The sequence below is a fragment of the Mauremys reevesii genome, linkage group 3, assembly GCF_016161935.1.
Source record: "Mauremys reevesii isolate NIE-2019 linkage group 3, ASM1616193v1, whole genome shotgun sequence".
Lineage (NCBI taxonomy): Eukaryota > Metazoa > Chordata > Testudines > Geoemydidae > Mauremys > Mauremys reevesii.
This window is the reverse complement of record NC_052625.1, coordinates 101,854,650-101,873,645: the sequence shown is the minus strand read 5'-3', so window position 1 is coordinate 101,873,645 and position 18,996 is coordinate 101,854,650. Positions and strand designations below refer to the sequence as shown.

Below are 18,996 nucleotides of genomic sequence, written 5' to 3'. Positions count from 1 at the left end.
ACAGAGTTTGCCACAAGGCTTTAAAGCGGTCCAATAATGGCCTCGGGGGGAGGAGGGGTGTCACCTTCAATAGGCTCACAGCAGACAAGATATCAACCAGGCTGTGGACGGACTAACTATCTCCACTTCCAGCCCAAGGTTCGAGGCAACTCTTTTCAATAGCTCCTGGTGAGCCACTACTAAGTCATTGTGTGGGAGGATAAACACACCCCAAACACTGCCTCATCTGGGTAAGGAGGAGGAAGAAGAGGCCTGCACCAGTAGGGGGTCCTCTTCCTCACCTTTTGCACCAACTGGGTCCCATAAATCTAGGTCCTGATGCTTGGTACCAGAGTCCGTGTCGGGTGCCAGTCGTATGGATGGGAGCACTTCATTCCGAGACTACCGATTACGAGCATCTGAAAGAGGGCTCTTGCATAAGGGGAAACCCCAACAGGTTCCAAAAAGGCCATTGCATCTGCATAGGCCAGTTCCCACTGTCCCAAGTGCTTGGCAGTACCCCTGTACATGGGTCCATTGACTGGTAGGGCTGCCTGGGAGGGAACTGGCTGTGGCTCCTCAAGTGGAAATACGACTCCACTTCCACATCCAATGATGAGCCTTCCTCCGGGGACCATGGAGGGGTGGTATACATTGGTGCCTGGGAGAGAAGACCTGCACTGGGGCAAGCAGGGATGGTTTCCCTCTAGAAGGTACCGAGGAGGCTGGTACCAAACTGGCGCTTGGGCCACATGCTCCCTTCTGCTCCCTGGTATTGATGCCACTCACTCCTGTACTGACAGTGACAGTGGCACCAAAAGCCAGGTCTCTGGTCACAACCAACGCCTCCGGGGTACGTGGTATGGCAATCCCGCTGGTACCACATTGCCCCTCCGAAGCAATGGGATGGCCCAGGAATCGACTCAACGGAGCCTGCCTATGAGGCAGAGTTGATGATGCCCCTCTTGGAGCAGGGGCAGAGGAGTGGCCAGAAGCCGTCTCCACTGCGCCCTTTCACCAGAAGTCTTATAATAAAAGTATTTTTTTTATTATTATAACAGAATGTGTGTATCTGTCTCTCTTTTACCTCAACATTTTCAATGTGATTCTTTTGTAGCAGTAGTAGAAAAAAAAAAAAAAACTCAAGTCATAATAAGAGGCCTGAGGTGTGTGTGATTCAAAGTAAAAAATTAAATTATTATCTGCAGGAAAGTGCAAATAAATAAACTAACTAAAAAACTATATACTTTGAGTACTTTTTAAATATTTTAATTGTTAGATTTCAGACATACCATACATACTATTTAAATAATTTAACCAGATACTGTAACAATGTATATTTTCCAGTTTCCCTGATCTTATTTCCTGTGCCTTGTGCCACAACAGTCTCTACCAACCAGCAGTAACTGCAGGTAAAATCCTGCATAGCTTCTGTGGCCCCAGGATAGAACATGTTTAGTCATCTGATCTGGTGGGGCATATGGTGTGTGAGTGAGTCAGATTGCTCAGTGCAGACAATCTTAGGAGAATTTAGCTGCCAAATTCTAACCTCCATGAAGCACATGCAAATTGAGATTTTTCAGAAGTTTATAACTTGGCCAAATATGGGAGAATTTTCAGATGGATGGTGAAATGCACAATCCTGACACAAAGGCCACTCTTCTACCAAATTTGGTTTATGTCTTATGTTCCTAAAAGCTCACACTTTAGGGTTTCAGTCAGCCACCTGCAGGGGTCAGGAAGGGATTCCCCCTCTCCTCCCAATGTATTCTGTGGTGATTTTTGGGCTCCCTCTTTCGAAGCATCAAAGATGGCCATGGCTGGACATCAGACACTGGATGGGATGAGAGAGTGCTCAGAGGTGGCTTCAGGTGCTTAACTGGTTGGTTCTTACCTCACACGCACAAGATATAACTGATCACTATATGTGATGTTGTGAAGGAATTTCCACCCAGGTCAGATTGACAGTGACATTGGGGATTTTTTGGGTTTTTTTGCATCCCTCTGCAGTGTGTGTGGGTGCAGGACACTTGCCAGGATTTATCTGGGTGTATCTCACAATCGTTTTCCTGCCACTGCAGGAGCTTTGGGCATTGGTGCACCTCAATCACTCCTATTCTCTCCCTGTGACACATAATGGTCTAGTCTTCTGTGGGCTATGTAATATGGTCTAATTTCAGTTATTGAGTTTAGTGGAGAGGTGATGGGTGGTGTTGGTGGCCTGTACATGAGGTCAGACTAAATGATCTGGTGGTCCCTGCTGAACAAACTCTATGACTCTATAAACCCACTGGTAATTGATGAAACAGGAAAGTTTGTTTTCCTCTTCCAATCTATGAATCTAGGTATGAGAGGATGAGATGAAATCATCTTACCAGGACTCGAAGGGAAGATGATCTCACATGCCTGTTGATCTCATCCACCCACTGATGGCAGATGGAACTTGGAGAGATTATCAGAGTGGCTCCTGTAGAAACTGGTTTCATTGCTACTAGGCAATGGGGACAATAAAAGGGCTTAATCTTCAAGTTTTCCTCTTTGTAGTTTACACATTCAGCATGCTGCCATAGGTGGCACTTCAGGCACTGCACACGGGCCTTATAGTCAACCAAGCCAAGCTCACCACAAATGCATTCAAAACGATAGTCAGAGGTGTTGAATGGAAAAATGGAACTGGCATGCTGTATGACACTGCCAGCACGTTCTTGGGAGTCTGAGGACTGGTCCTTTAGGACTTCCACGTCATCTGTATTTTTACATGCACTGAGGACAGGACTGGTGGAATCACTGGACATGAGGTCGCCTTGCAAATCAGCAGACTCCAAGTCCATAACTCTTGGCTGAAGATTTTCTTCTTTTATGCAAGTCTTTTGGCCTGTCTCAGACTTTTTGTTATTTTTGCTAGTTGTACAGTAGTCATGCTCTTCTGCAGGAATGCCCACCAGCCGGGGTGGTTTGACTTTTTCTGAAGATGTGACCCTACTTGCTGATTCTTTGGTTTGAGTTTTAGCATTAGGCAAAGATGTCTTCTGAATCCTTCCAGGACTCCTTGCTATCTAAAATATAAAAGTTAAATTTTAACTGATAATTTTTTTTGTTCTTTGATGAGGAAAGTATAGCCACCTTGGGAGTAAACTATTAACATTACATATATCTTCTGGTTTGGGCTCAGTTTTGGGGACCAAGTACTCAATATTTGTTTAGGGTTTTTCAAAGTGTTTCACAAGCCTCTTGGTCATAAAACTGTAACATCTACCAACCCTTAGAGCAATGTCCTCAAAAATTTATGAAGGACATAGTGAAAGATTTTAACCCCAAAACTTGACCTACTTTGGGTTTTATTTTTGTTTTTCTTTTTGGTACAGTCTATATATTATAATTCTTTATTTTTGTTTTCAAAGCAAATGCTTCAGGTTTTTGTTTAACATAACAGTCAATACCATCAAGCAAGCATTAATGAGGAGCCCTTTAAATAGCATCACTCTGGCAGCATGTAATTGGCAAAAATAAAACAGCTCCATGCAACATTTGCCTTAATTGATACTTTCAACTCTCATTTTACCTGTTTTTTGGTTCTCTCATGCCTCTTTTGTTCTTTGTAATTCTTCCCCAACTTGAAAGATCCAGCCAGACCATGACCTTTAACCTGTTCTACTACTTGCTCTGCAATTAGTTTTTCCAAAGTTCTTTTGAGAAGACGCCGGTTTCTCTGTATGTCATATCTATATATGGCACTGACATACTTAAATATTGCAATGATGGAAGCTCCCTTCTTCACATTCATTTCCTTGACAGCTGCTAATATCATCACCCGTAAGCCTACATGCAGAACGAAACTACGGTTCAGATAAAATGAAAAGTTATATGGGAGAAAATGTATTTATGTAGCTCTGTAAATGCCTGCAAGTGAATTAAAAGCTGCAAAAAAACCCAACAAAAAAATTAAGATCGAAAACAAAGTAAGCAGTCCTGCTCAAGCTAGTCTTGCAGACCATTACTTTTCAGTCAAGATATTCAGTACTGTCTAAGAGTACATATAAGAGTGGAAACAAAGAAATCTTGTTTTTATTAACAGGGCTATGCAAGTACAGTATTTTGGTCTGGTCAATAAACCATCTTGCCAGAATGGTTCTACTCTAGGTAAAGCTGTGCTGCACGGAGTTCTACAATACAGCTCACAGCTGGTTTTACTTTAAAATGGTTTTATCTTTAAGATGGTTTATTAGTAAGGACAATTACAGTTCCCAGAGTGCAGTGCTATATTCTGGAGGAAAACTATACCTCTACATCAGAGATAAGGACATCAGTAAACTGCTCCCCTCAAACAAATCAGGTGCAGCCCTTGCGCTCCTGGTAAGTTGCCAATACAACCTCAATAAGCAAACTGTTTTACATAAATGTTGTCTCTCCATGAATACTTACTGGGATACTGTACTTTCTCCTTTGACTTAAGCTCCACTTTCTTTGTTTTTTTCTTTTTGTTTCCTTCAGTAGGCTGGGGTGGAACGAAGAAGTTCACCAATTTACCCTAATAAAAACAATACTCAATAACGGTAGGAAGACGTATATCTGTGACATAATTTTGAACTGTTTTATGAAATTAACATTTTCAAATAGCAGACTAGCAAAAAGCATTTTTTACTTCAAAGTCATCAGTTCCTCATTAAATACGTTCACAGGACCACAGGAATTACCACGCTGGATCAAACCCAAGGTCCATCTAATCCATTATCCTCCCTCTGACAGCGACCTGTGCCAGATGCTTCAAAGAAAGATGCAAGAACTTCATGGTAGGCAGATGTGGAATAATCTGCCCTCCACGTTAAGTTTCAACCTGATCTTTAACAGGTTGAAACTGACAAACTCTGAAGCATGAATTTAATAGCTCTTCTGAAACTGCTGTTATTAACAACAACTCTGTATATTCTTGATATCCATATAAATATCTAATCTTTCTCAATTCTTGTTAAGTTCTTAAACTCCACAATTTTCTGTGCAATGAGTTCCACGGTTTAATTATACATTGTATAAATAATTATTTCCTTTTATCAGCTCTGAAATTCCTAACCTTTTAATTTCATTGAATGTGTCCTTATTCTTCTGATAAGAGACAACAGAAAATTCTTATCTACTTTCTGTATACCATTCATGATTTTATATACTTTTATCATGTCCCTTTTTATTCATCTCATTTCTTAGGTAACACTCCCAATCTTTTTCATCTTTCTTTATATGATAATTTTTTTCAGGTCCCTGACCATACTAGTTCTGTAATATTCTTTTAGAAATGGGTATTTCAGTACTGCGTGCAGTATTCCAGGCCACACCACTGATTTACATAAAGACATAATATTCTTGGAATTATTCATCATCCCATCCTTTATGCATACTAACATCTTGTTAGCTTTTCTAACTGCCGCTGTACATTGAGCTGAAGTCTTCATTTAGCTATCTATAATGATGCTCAGCCCTTTTCTTGAGTTGCTTCAGTTAAGTGAGAAAGTGTATGAGTACTTTAATTGACGCTGGATTTAATTTGCCATCATGTTGCCCAATCACCTATCTTGTTTTGCTCCCTTTGAAGTTCCTCACAATCTTCTCTGGTGCAAACTAACCTAAAAAATTGTGTGTAATCTGCACTCACCCCCCCTTTTCATATAATTAATAAATATATTAAACAGCATAGGACTTAGTACATAACCTTGAGGGTCCCCGCTGTTAACCTTTTGTCATGACAAAAATAGATCATTTAATCCTACTCTTTACTTTGTCTCCTAGGGAGCTTGTCTCTCACCCTACGTCTAATTAGTAGCCTCTTGTGTGGAACTTTGTCAAAAGCCTTTAGGAAGTCTAAATAAAATTATGTCCACTGGCTCTTCTCTAGCCACCACCATATTGACCAGCTAAAAGAATTCTAAGAGATTAGTGATACAGTTTTCCTATGCACAAATCATATTAGTTAGACTGTATCATATCATGACCTTTCTAGTTCTATATTATTTTATCTTATTTCATCCAGTTGTCTAGGTACACATTTAAAATTTACTGGACTATAATTCCCCAGATCATCCTTAGAGCCTTTTGTAAATATAGATACATTTTCTACTCTCCAATTCTTAGGAACAGTGGCTGTTTATAATAAGAAATTACATATTTTTGTTAGCATCTCCATCACTTCATACTTATGTTCCTTCCAAACTCTTGATGTATCATCAGGGCCTCATGACTTTCTGCTTTTTAATGTGAAAGATAAGGTGGGTGAGGTAATATTTTTTATTGGACCAACTTCGGTTGGTGAGAGAGGTAAGCTTTTGAGCCACACACAGCTCTTTGTGGCTCGAAAGCTTGCCTCTCTCACCAACAGAAGTTGGTCCAATAAAAAAATATTACCACACCCATCTTGTCTCACTAATATCCTGGGACCAACTCAGGTACAACTACACTGCTTTTTAATTTATCAGTTTGCTTCAGCACCTCTTTTTCTGATATCACAATCTCCAAGTCTACACATAAGAATATAAGAACAGCGATACTGGGTCAGACCAAAGGTCCATCTAGCCCAGTAGCCCGTCTTCCGACAGTGACAATGCCAGGTGCCCCAGAGGGAATTAACAGAACAGGCAATCATCAAGTGATCCATCCCCTGTTGCCCATTCCCAGCTTCTGGCAAACAGAGGCTAGGAACATTATCCCTGTCCATCCTGGCTAATACCCATTGATGGACCTATCCTCCATGGATTTATCTAGTTCTTTTTTGAACCCTGTTATAGTCTTGGCCTTCACAACATCCCCTGGTAAGACGTTTCACAGATTTACTGTGTGTTGTGTGAAGAAATACTTCCTTTCGTTTGTTTTAAACCTGCTGCCTATTAATTTCATTTGGTGGCCCCTAGTTCTTGTGTTATGAGAAGGAGTAAATAACACTTCCTTATTTACTTTCTCCACACCAGTCATGACTTTATAGACCTCTATCATATCCCCCCTTAGTCATCTCTTTTCCAAACTGAAAAGTCACAGTTTTATTAATCTCTTCTCATACGGCAGCCGTTCCATACCCCTACTCATTTTTGTTGTCCTTCTCGGAACCTTTTCCAATTCCAATAGATCTTTTTTGAGATGGGGCAACCACACCTGCACGCAGTATTCAAGATGTGGGCATACCATGGATTTATATGGAGACAATATGACTTTCTGTCTTTACACACCATCTTTATTAGCAGAAAAGAGCAGATCTAGAACAAAAATCACCCAACATTCTCAGCAGTGAAGATCAATAAAAAAAAATTAGCTTTTCAAGTGTCCCTGTCTTTCTTAATTGCTCCTTTGAATTCTGGTGATCCAGTGAATCCAATGATGTTTTGCAGACTTCCTGCCTCTGATATATACTTAAATAAGCTCTTAGTTTATTTATATTTTTTTAAAAAATCCTAAGTGATTTGAGCTTTGAAATCCATTCTGGCTGTAATTTATGCTCCTGTTTATTGGCTTCACTTCACAAAGGTCAGATTTCCAAAGTTTGAAAGATTTCTCTTTGGGTTGAATAACCTGTTGTAACTTTCCATTTAGTCTTCAAATTATTTATTTGTATTACTTGAGTGCCTAGAAGCCCTAATCATAGACATTGTGCTAGGTGCCATACAAATACAGAACAAAGGACAATCCTTGCTCCAAAGAGATTACAATCTTGACTTACTCCTTACCTTCATGGTTCCCTTTTTACTCAGCAGTACACACATCTTGTGAGACTAATTTTTAAGTAGCATCCAAGCCACCTCTATGGATTTTACTTCCTTTAGTTTTAATTTTAGGGACCTTTTGACTAAACCGCTCATTTTGTTGAAAATTCTTTCTATAATTTCGCCTAACTTTTTGAAGCATCACCTGCCCTTTAGATGTTTAACCTAATTATATATTGTGATCACTATTACTTAGTGGATCAGCTACTGTTACTGAATTAACTCCTGTGTGTTACTTAAGACAAAGTCAAGATTAGCCTCCTCTAGTGTGCTTCAGAACTAGCTGTCCCAAGAAGCAATCACTTAAAGCATCAAAAAGCTGTTTCTCCAGACTTTGTCTTGTTAGTGCCACTTGACCAGCTGGGTAATTGAAATCCCCCATTATCATCATTTATTAGATTTTGTTGCCTCTCAACATTGTGTATTCAATTTCCTTTTCTTGATTCAGAGGGCAGCAGTGTGCCCCACTATTTACACTTTCACAGACTGGGATTTCTATCCCTAATAGATTCAACTGCATGGTGCTTTTCATTATTTTTCTCTCATTAGATTCCATGGAATTCTTTAGACACAATACTACTCTCCTACCTCTTTGGTGATGGCCATCTTTCCTGTATGGTTTGTAACCAGGTCTTACAGTAACCCACTGGCTTTTATATTCCAGCACATTTTTGTAATGCCTGTTATATCAAGGTCCTGGTCCATTGCAAGGCATTCTAGTTAACCTGTTTTTGCTTTTAAACTTCTTTCATTTATAGCTTTTAATTGTGAGTAGGTGTCTGTTTCTATGTAACTCCATAATCTGACATTTTACTGATTTTACAGAATTTACATCTGTGTTTTTATCCTACTCCTGTTCTAGTTCAGTTGCAATTTGCATCTTACCCTGGCAACTTCTGAAGGCATGCTCATAAAAATCAAGACATTAGAAATCTGCTTGTGCCTAATTTTTAAGCACTGTGCACCTCAGCACACTCACTACACAGTGCACACAGCACAACTAGGTGGCAGCAGCTGGCAAGAGCGAGGCACAGAGCCAACCCCATGGGCAGGAGAAGAGCTAACCTGAGCCTGGGAGGTTGGGTTGTTTTTTTTACGACCCAACATGACACTTGCAGTCGGTCCCATTGATTTTAGGATAGGTTGTAGGGTTCTACATTGTCAAGTACAATACACAAAGTTTTAATATTTGAAAGAAAATAGGTTGTTACAGTAAGTCTTTTAGATGGCAAGATTCTATGAAGAAACATACGGATAGATACCTCTAATATTTTTAATGAAATACATGCTACTGGGAATTGTATGGTTATGAGAGACTTAAATTTCCCAGATATAGATTGCAAGACAAGTGCTACTAATAACAGTAGGGCCCAGATATTCCTGGATATGATGGCTGACAGATTTCTTCACCAAGTAGACACCAAACCAACTAGATTTGATGCCATTTTAGATTTAGTATTGGTAAGTGGCAAGGACCTCAAAGAAGAGATGCTTGTCGAAGAAAGCCTTAGTTTGATTGACCATGAGCTAATTCACTTTAAACTAAACGGAAGGATAAACAAAAATAGGTCTGCAAATAGGGTTGCTGACTTCAAAAGGGCAAACTTTAAAAAAATAATGGGAATTAATTAGGGAACGGGACTGGACTGAAGAACTCCAGGATCTGAAGGTGGAGAAGGGTTGGAATTACATTAAGTCAAATGTATCTAGTTAGAATGTAATACACAATGGAATGTGGAGGAGTAAATTCCCAACACACGACGCACCAAATTCTGTACACAGATGAATGAAGATATCCCAGTGAAGACTACGTAATGTGCGTGCATGCATACAAGGCCACAATTTGATCCGTTTTCTATAAGTCTCGGTTAAAACAGACTTTATCTGGAATCTTTGCACTTTTACCATCCCTTTTTCTAAAAAGCAAGCTAATAAAGTAATTTGCCTACAACTGAGACTTTGTTCTTCATTCACATCAATGACAAACAATACAAATTGCTCCTCATAATATTTTTGTACTGTTCTCCTATTCACATCACAAAGGACCACATGCTAACAGACAAAAACTATTTCTTTCACTTGCACAGCTTTTCATTATAGACTTTGCCACACAAAAAATGAGAGATAAACACCAGGAACATGCCTCACATATTAGAAGTACCTTAATTGTTCCCAAAATCTACCATAGTTCTCTCACCTCAGGTAGTGTCAGAACATCTTGTTTAACATCTCGTCGGGTGTGTGTCAGAATAAGAGCCAGTACCTCTACTGTCTTTCCAAGACCCATCTCATCTGCCAGGATTCCTCCAGGCCATGGAGGCCCTGCAACTGGGTGTTCACGGATAATACTAAAGATTAAAGACACACCCAAACAAAACTTAACAAGTTACAAACTAGTGTGACCAGAAGAGTAGTTCAAAGTAGCAGAGATAATGAATAATTTCTGCAAGCTACGTATATAGACAGAAATATGCACCCGTGTTAAAGAAAATTGCTTTGGTGGTTATGTTTAAAAAGATTACAAAACTATAACTTCCATAATTTTCAAAAGATTAAGATAAACAAAATCTGCATAAAGCAACTATACACTACAGTACACAGATTTACTTCTTACAAAATTCATAATTTGTTAAAGCAATACTAGTTACTGTATTGATCTATTTTCTTGTCCAAAGATCAATACAAAAATGAAAGTTTATACTGTCTCTTTGCTGTAACCTTTTGAAAACCTGGAACACAAAATTGAAGGGCTGTCGCCTCCAAGTCATTAATTAAAAAAAGAATAAATCCGTTACGCTTGAATTAAGAAAAAAAGTTCCTACAGAGAATATACTGATGCCTTTAATCTACAATTTACTTCTCCCCAGGATGCCTCACATTTTCTTCTTTCATATTAAATATCCTACAGCTCTTATTCTGCATTTACTAACTGAAAAGGCATAGTTATTATTTATCCAATTCTCTTCATGTGAAAGTTTCTAACAAAATTTTCACGAAGTGCCATGTTTAGGTGCTGCCAGGAACAGTGTTCCCTCTACAAAACAAAATGAAAACTCACCAGCCAGTAAATGGATTATAGTAGAGTTTTACTCCATCTGGAGTGATGACCTCTCGCCATAGAAAGTGTAGTGTGTTTTCTATAGAGAAGGAGACCACATGAATATTACAAGATTTTTCTATCAATAATATAGTGCTTAGAACCGCTCAGCATTATTATGACATTTAAAGACAAACAGGAACCAAAAACTGGAATTAGCTTGCCTGTAACTGGAAGTTCTTTGACATGTGTGGTCCCTATCTGTACTGCACATGTGAGTGTGTGCTCACACCATACGCCCATGTCCAGAAATTCTAACCAGCAATATCCGTTGCCCCGCAAATGCACAGTAATTCTTCTCATGCTCCAGACTGAGGGTGTAAGAGGAAGTGCGGGCTAATACCTTTCTAGTTCCTCTTCTTACCACAAATCCAGTAGGATCCAAACAAGAGAGGGGACAGACAGTGGGTAATGGAATTCAGACAGGGACTACACATCTCAAAGAACTTCCAGTTACAGACAAGTAACCTCCATTTCTTCTTCAAGTGCTTGTCCCTATGTGCATTCCACACAAGTGATTGAGAACCTGTATTCGGACTGGAGGAGGTGAGGGAGACAGAGTAGCGAAGATGCTTGAAGTACTACAGTTCCCACAGCACTGCAGAGGACTAAACTAGCATGTAATGTTTTGTGAACGTGTGAATGGAACTCTAGGTAGCCACTCTGCATATGTCCAGTAATGGTACTTCCTACAGGGATGCTGTAGAGCAGTGTCCCCAAATTTTGGGGCATGCCTCCCTATGGGGGTGTGGAGGAACATGCGGGGGGTGGGGGGGAAGGAGGAGATACAGTGGGGCCCAGGCCAGCCCCCATGTGGGGTGAAGGGGAGTGCCACCCAGCCCTGCTCCAGCTCCAGCTCCACCCTATCCCCAGCCGCAGCTCCAGCCACAGCTCCGCGCCATCCCCTGCTCCGACCCCTGCCCAGCTCTGGCCCCAGCTACAACTCCACTCTTCCCTCTGCTCAGCTCAGGCCCCCAGCCACAGATCCACTTGCCGCCTGCTCCAATCCCAGCCCAACTCTGCCCACATTCCCTCTCTGCCCCCAGGCCAGCTCCACCTCTAGTCCCAGCTCTTCCCCCATACCCAGTTCTGTTCCCATCTCCACTTTCAGCCCGAGCTCCTCCACTGAGCCAATTGTGCAGTAATGGAGGGAGTGCACAGACAGATTCCATAACTGGTAATGAGGGCAGGGGGAGAAGAGGGGTGACAGGAAAAGTTGGAGCATCAGTGCTGTAGAGGCACTTTGTGCTTTCATGGTGGAGGAATATGTACTAATTGACAGCTCGCAGTGATGCACCCAGAAATCCATTTAGATACTCTGAGAGGATATAGCTTGTTCTCGCAACCTTTTTGCTATTGCAATAATTAACCTTTGTGATTTCTGATCGATTTGGTCCTCTGCAGCTAGAACACCAAGGCACATCTGACATCGAGGGAATGAAGTCTTCTCTCTTCAGCAGCGGCATGGGGTTTCAGAAAGAAAACAAGTAAGTAGATAGTTTGGTAGTCATGGAACTCAGAAATAACTACGGGGAGGAATTTAGGATGGAAGTGAAGGAAGACCTTTCCCTTGTGCAAAACAGTACATGGTGGGTCTGTGATGAAGGCTCCCATCTTACTCACACTTCTGGCTCAGGTAATAGAAACTAAAAATGCAACCTTCATGGACAGGTGGGACATGGAGAATGTTCCCAAGGGAAAGATATCTTGCTCTGCCCTGTTATGTAAAAGGCTGTGTGGTGACCTTGTCTGGCATTACTTGGGCATGAAAAGAATGAATGAGTGGAAGAAAAGCCCTGCATGCCAGGCAGACTGCCCTCAGTTCCAGTAGACTGATGTGCAGTCTTGCCTCCTGTGGATCCTGATACTTGTATGGCGTGGTTGTTCAGGTAAACACCCTAACCCATAAAGGATCCATCTGTTATGATGGTGACACAGGGGGCAAGAGTGATGAAGGGGACAGCTATTCTTACTCAATCCAGGTTCAACCAGCAGGTAAAAGCAGCGATAGTGGGAACAGTCACTCTGGTGTTGATGTGATCCATGCCTGGTAAGTAGATTTACCGGAATCAGGCCAGTAGACAGTGTAGATGAAGCCTGGCAAATGGCATCACAAATTCACAAGGTCATGTGGCCTAGAAGAGAAAGGCACACCTTGACCAGAGTCTTCAGTCTGCAAGTAATCTGTGCTATCAGATGGCTTGTTAAGTGAAATCTTTCCATGGGGAGAAATGCTTTTGCTCCCATAAAGTTTATCATCTTTGTGGGTGTATTAAAATGGACTTTTTCTTTGTTCCTGCTCAAAGCTGCCGATCTAACCTCAGGCTGGAGCAACCTATTAGGAGTCAGTCGTTGAGATATGGGAAAACTATTTTACCCCAACATCTCATTTGGGCTTCCAACACAGAGAAGACCTGGGTGCTATAGAACGTCCAATGGGGAGGGCTCTAAACTGGCAATGTTCCCACCCCACTAGAAACCAAAGGAACTTTTTGTGGGACAGATTAATATCTACATAGAAATAAGTGTCCATGTTGAGAGCCACATCTCCTAGGAGGGGATTATTGATGCTAGTGTAACCATCCTAAATTTCGATTTTTGAAGAGGTTCAGTTACCAAAGGTCCAGAATGGGTCTCCCCTTCTCCATTTTTTTTGGGGAGGACTAAATAAGGGGAATAGAACTCTCTCTCTCTCGATACCAACGTGGCACTTGGTCTATTGCCCCTCAGAGGAGGAGGGAGTTCATCTCTTGTTGAAAAATAACCTCATGAAAGTGGTCCTTGAATGGGGACTTGGAAGGGAGTTTGTGAGGCAAGAGGAAGAGAAATTCTATGAACTCTCTTTGGTGGATAATTTCTAAGACCCCCAACTGTGCGTCATGATAGGAGTCCCAATTGTGGGTGAAAAATTAGAGAGGGCCCCAAAAGATAAGGGTAGGTAACAGGTGGGTGGCATTAATAGCGGTGGGTCGATCTCAGCTGAAGTGTCAAAAGTAGCCTTTAGTGGATGGCTGTGAATGGATAAAGGTCATGGTAGCAGAGGGGTCTGAAAACCAAGGCCTCTAAATCCTCTGACATTTATGACGGGGCTCAGCTGGATGCAGGTGGTACTGGAATCTCCCATCGTAGGCAATACGTGAAGGTTGGTTTGTTTCAGTGCACCCTGTGCAACTGTAAACCGACGAATGATGCGCAGATGCATTTGCACACGTCTGGCCACATGTTTTTGCCACAGCCTGCTTTCTTCACTGATGCTTCTCTTTGGCTTTTTCTGTGCTGATATTCTCGATGGCTTTAACCGCAGACCAACAGGTCTGCTGCCATCCTGATCAACCGGCAGCAGCAGCTTCCCATGTGTTTGGATCGACTTTGCCAGTTTTTAGGTGAGTTTTGAGAATGTCTGTACATCATTTTCATTGGCCTCTCAGTGTACACGTTCTTGTTTTCCACTGTCCATGAAATATGGCTTTGTAGAGTCACATAACATCCATACATACAAGGTAATCAGCCCAATGAAGTTGCACTTGTTTGATTAGGGATTCAACACTAGTCATGCAGCACCAGTCCAGGACTCCAATGGTTGGTATCCTGTCTGACCATTTAATATTACTCTAGTTCTTTCAACTGCCTGATATAGTGTGCCCGAATCAAAGGTCCAGAATGGGTCTCCCCACCTTCCTTTTTTGGAGGGGTGGAGAACTGAGGAATAAGGGGAATAGAACCCTCTCCCTTGATACTGTGGTGAGACTTGTTCTATCACCCCTTGCTGGAGGAGGGAGTCCTGATAGCAGAATGTCTATGGAGGATATGGCCTTGACCTATATACCTGCCTCTGGCGTTTTCTCCTTGGGCCCAGGGTGTCAATTCCCAGGAAGTGTATAGTCTTTCCATGAGTGAAGGGATTCATCCTTTTTCTTACTGAACAGTTCAACTTGTTGAAAGGCAAATCCATGGACCTCCCTGGAAGCCCTGAGGGGCTTTTAACTATGCCAGTGGCTAAGCCCTGGATGGGTGGTCCATTGCAGATTGAATGGATGTCTCTGCCACTTATTTGCCATCCTCTATGAAGGACTGAAATTGGGCTCTGTCCTCAGGGGGAAGCTTGTCCTTGAAGTCATATTTTGTTGACAAAGCCTGGTAGATACTGATATGGAATGGCTCTCTCCATGGCTGCCTGTACCACCAGGAAGTTGGGTGATGGGAGGGAGAAAAGAAATTCAACCTCTTTGGCAGAGATAAAATAGCATCTCTGAGCCATCTTAGGCACGGGGGCCCATTAGACTGGGGTGCATCAGGCCACTCTCACTGGCTCCATGATAGCCTCATTAATCAGGGGCAATATCTTGCTTGGACCTTTAGGCTACAGAATAGCTGGTGTTGGAGGTCCTGGACCTCCTCCACTGGTATTTGGAGGTCATTGACTATCCTCTGAAGTAGCTTCTGGTACTGCCTATAGTCAGTTGGCAGAGACAGTGAGGATGAAGATGAGACTCCCCTCAGCACCTGCAGATCTGGATCAATGTTGTTCTCCTCATACTCCGATGGATCTGGTGGATACCAAGTAGTGGAAGCGTGGTACAATTCATGAATGGATCTTTTCCTTAGGGGTCCACAGGCGACAATAAGGCCAAAAGGAGGGATCAACCGGATGTGGGGCCCCACTGCATTAGGTACTAGCAGTGCTTGGGGAAGTTATATCTGGGAGGATGGCATCCAGAACTCTTCGACTGCCTATCAAAGCTCAGCTCTCTCTGAGGAGAAAAGAGACCATCCAGGGGGTCTGATTCATCTGCATCTGAACTGTGCTCTCTCCATTCATGGGGCCAACAATACTAGAGGATGCATGCTCCTGCCTGAGGGCTGGAGAAGGGATGGTTCTTGTGTCATGAAAGCATTTTCATCCTCACTCAAGAGGACAGGGCTGGAGAGGATAGGAGACTGAAGGTATGGGAGGAATATATCCTCCAGCGTAATGTAGGTATCCAAATGACCCAGGGTTCGGTATGTTTCAATGGTTGGGACCAATGGTTTTGACGTGTCCTTGGAAGTTATAGTTAGATAGTCCTTTGAAGTACCGATGAAGAGTAAAGTCCAGCACTTTTGGATGGAGCTGGCAGTTGTTGGTCCTTGTGTTTCAGAGCCAGAGCCACTGATGGAACCAAGAGATCCTTTTTCTTGTGTGCACTACCTTTCAGCCTGGGGTTTTTAGTGGTCATGGCACCACAGTATCCATGTGTGAGGCTCTCCTGTCTTGGGCAGGTTCAGGGAGGGATCTCTTCATTTATGAACATATCTGGATGGGGATCTATCCTTGTGACCATAAGAGTGCCCCTACTCTCCTGGGAAGTCTGGGAAAAAGATTCCTTGGCTTAGCAGCCATAGACTCCACTCCTAAGCTTGTGCATGGAGGGGCACTACTCATTTGATGGGGCTGATATACAGAGGCATCTCCTTGACCCAGATCATAGTGATGTCTCATAGCCTTCTTCATAAGGTGTTTCCTTAATCAAAGCTCAAGAGCTTCACGTGCTCATGGTGGAAACAAATGAGATGCTTCACTTTGCAGCACTATGCTTCTCACCCAAGCAGTAGAGACAGCGTTGGTGATCATCACTCATGGAGAAGAAGTGAGGGCAGGACACGCAGCTCTTGAATCCCCGGAACTCTGGGCATAGTCCCAGATTACAAGAAGGGAGTCCCCGGTATGTGGGAAAGAACAAGCTATACTACCTATACTAATATAAAAACTATAAAACTATTTACAGTACCTATTTACAGGCTATCAAAGAGAAAAGCTGGAGAAATCTGCAGACACGGGGTTCCAACTCAGGCCATGCAGCAGTAAGAAGGAACTGGAAAGGCGTCAGTCTGCACTGACTGTCTTCAGTCTGGAGCACGAATAGAACTACTTCACATGTGTGAGCCAATGGGCACGGTGTGTTAGAATTTCCGGACTTGGACATATGGCGCACATGTGCACCCATATAGGGAAGACACACAGGGACCAGCACTTGAAAAAGACTCTTCAGAGGTCAACAAGCTTGGTCAATTGTTCCCTGGGTCACCAGAACTATATACTGTAATAAAATATAATCCTTAGTCTAGAACTCTGGCTTCTTGTTGATCCATGTTGATTATAACATGTTCACAGCAATGCAGAATCAATGCCAAAACTGCTCCAAAAGACATATTAGGATTATAAAAGTAATGAACAATAGCAGGGAAATTCAGTGTATAGCCCAAAATATTCTGAAATGTGGCTATTGATCATGGAGAGTAGCTACTTTTCAAACTTAAATACTTCAATTATTAGGCAACTTTATTTTGTGAAATGTTATATTTTGAAACAATAGTAAAACCCAACATATCCAGGTTGACAATGTCTATATTAAGTTCTAGACCAACATGAAAATGGCTCACAATTAAAGAACACATAAAAATAACTCTTAACTAGTTGCCTCAAACACAACTACAATAAAATAATAAAAGCAAAGCTTCCAATTACTTAATTATCGAGACTATTCTAATAAAATTGTGCTAGTTCATATTCAATCCTTTTTGATACTATATTGTTCATTTATTTTCAGTAGTGTTATAATCAAGATGTGCATTTGTTATCCAGGGCCATGTACTTGCCATTGGTAGGGTTGTTTCTGAAATTCTCCCGTTGCAACATCCAGTTCACAGCCTCACTTTGGTATGGCCTCAGTACTGGAATCAATGCAGAGTGCTGTACGTCCTCCCTCAAAAACTGGATTTCCTGCTGATGTGTGTGCCTCACAAAGTCATATAGCTCTTCAATATTCTGTCGTTCCAGCTCTCTATCAGATTCTTCCTCATCCTCCTCCAACACATCTGCATATACGAAGAAGCATATTCATTATCATCTTACCCCATCTTTATCAGCCACTAGCAACACCTCAATTAAATAAGCTTAGCTTTATTGCTATATATTTAGTTAATATATGAACACAGTTAAGCACTGCTTCCATAAAGAGTATGAGGCAAGTATATTTTAGTTGATTGTTCCTGATAGGGGTGGCAGTAGCAGACAAAGATGGGAATTAAACTCCTGAATCTTAACACTGGCATTTTTCCAGACTGCAAACCTACCAAATGCTTAGGAGAAGGAAGAGGTGGTTCCTTAGCAGGTGCCGGGACCAAATAGTAGCCATTTGAAGTATGGATACTCCAGTGTTTCTTCTCTAGTGAAGCCCCAGTAGGACATACAGCAAAACAAGGTCTTTTTAAGCATGCTATATGCTCTTTGGAGCTTCATTAAAATGGAAGTCACAGCCCCAGATAAAGTGCAAGAGACAACACTGGGAAGAAAATACTACCATTTTGCTCCCCTTCTTACTGAGAAAGGAGAAGCAAAACATGACGAACTGACCATTTCTTGGCCCCCCTCAAGGGAGGGGCATGTAAAAAGAATTTCTACTGCATTCTCCCAGCCTGAGGCAGGAAAGAATGTGTCATGGACGCTGGAGAAGAAAAAAAGGGTGTGGGAAAAGATTAGAAAATATTCTTCCCCTGGTGCCCCATGAGGGAGGGGGAAAAATGAGATGGATCCTCTGCCTCAACTTCATGAGCAAGGGAAGGGAAGAGAGAAGAGAAGAGAAATGCTCTGTCTGGCTCAAATATGATAGTGAGAAAGTGAGAGGAACGCTTCCCTCACACACAAAAGGGTTACTACACTTTCCTTCATGTGATTAAATACATTGTTCTAATGGCAAACCTAAAACTACCTAAATAAACAGAAAAACTGCATAGCAAAACACCCTGTTTTCTGAAGCACAAAACTGGAAAAGTATCAAAAATTACTCTGAAGTGAACCCCAAGGAAACGTATGCAACATTTAGGATCACATGTTCAGTTGGTGGGAATCAGCATGGCTTTATTATTTCAACTGAACTAGATGATCATCATCAACTAAGGATTAGTCCTTAGTTTCTAATTCATAACTGGGGGGGGAATGCTTTTGTTTCAATTGTTTTTAATAAATATTTTTCTAGATATTTCATGCTGCCATTGAAATGTCAGCCTGTCAAAAAAAATGATACAGATGCACCACAAAATTCAGAGATTCTTGCTTCAGAATTAGAGCTAGAATGGTACAGAATAAAAATAAACTTGTTTAAGAGATATAACCCTTCTAATAACCATTTTTTCTAGATAATTATT

The 18,996-nt window shown here is 41.7% G+C and overlaps 1 protein-coding gene across 3 annotated transcripts in view; it reads right to left on the bottom strand.

Moving 5' to 3' along the window:
- Positions 1-18,996, bottom strand: part of SHPRH (SNF2 histone linker PHD RING helicase) — a 125,977-nt gene that overhangs the window by 83,432 nt on the left and 23,549 nt on the right. For all 3 annotated transcript variants that reach the window (XM_039532356.1, XM_039532358.1, XM_039532357.1), the window contains exons 4-9: positions 17,449-17,667; positions 10,774-10,852; positions 9,913-10,063; positions 4,402-4,507; positions 3,542-3,798; positions 2,355-3,035 (exon numbers count right to left, since the gene is read on the bottom strand). In XM_039532356.1, coding sequence (XP_039388290.1) covers positions 2,355-3,035; positions 3,542-3,798; positions 4,402-4,507; positions 9,913-10,063; positions 10,774-10,852; positions 17,449-17,667 — 1,493 coding nt within the window. The remainder of the gene's footprint in view (positions 1-2,354; positions 3,036-3,541; positions 3,799-4,401; positions 4,508-9,912; positions 10,064-10,773; positions 10,853-17,448; positions 17,668-18,996) is intronic.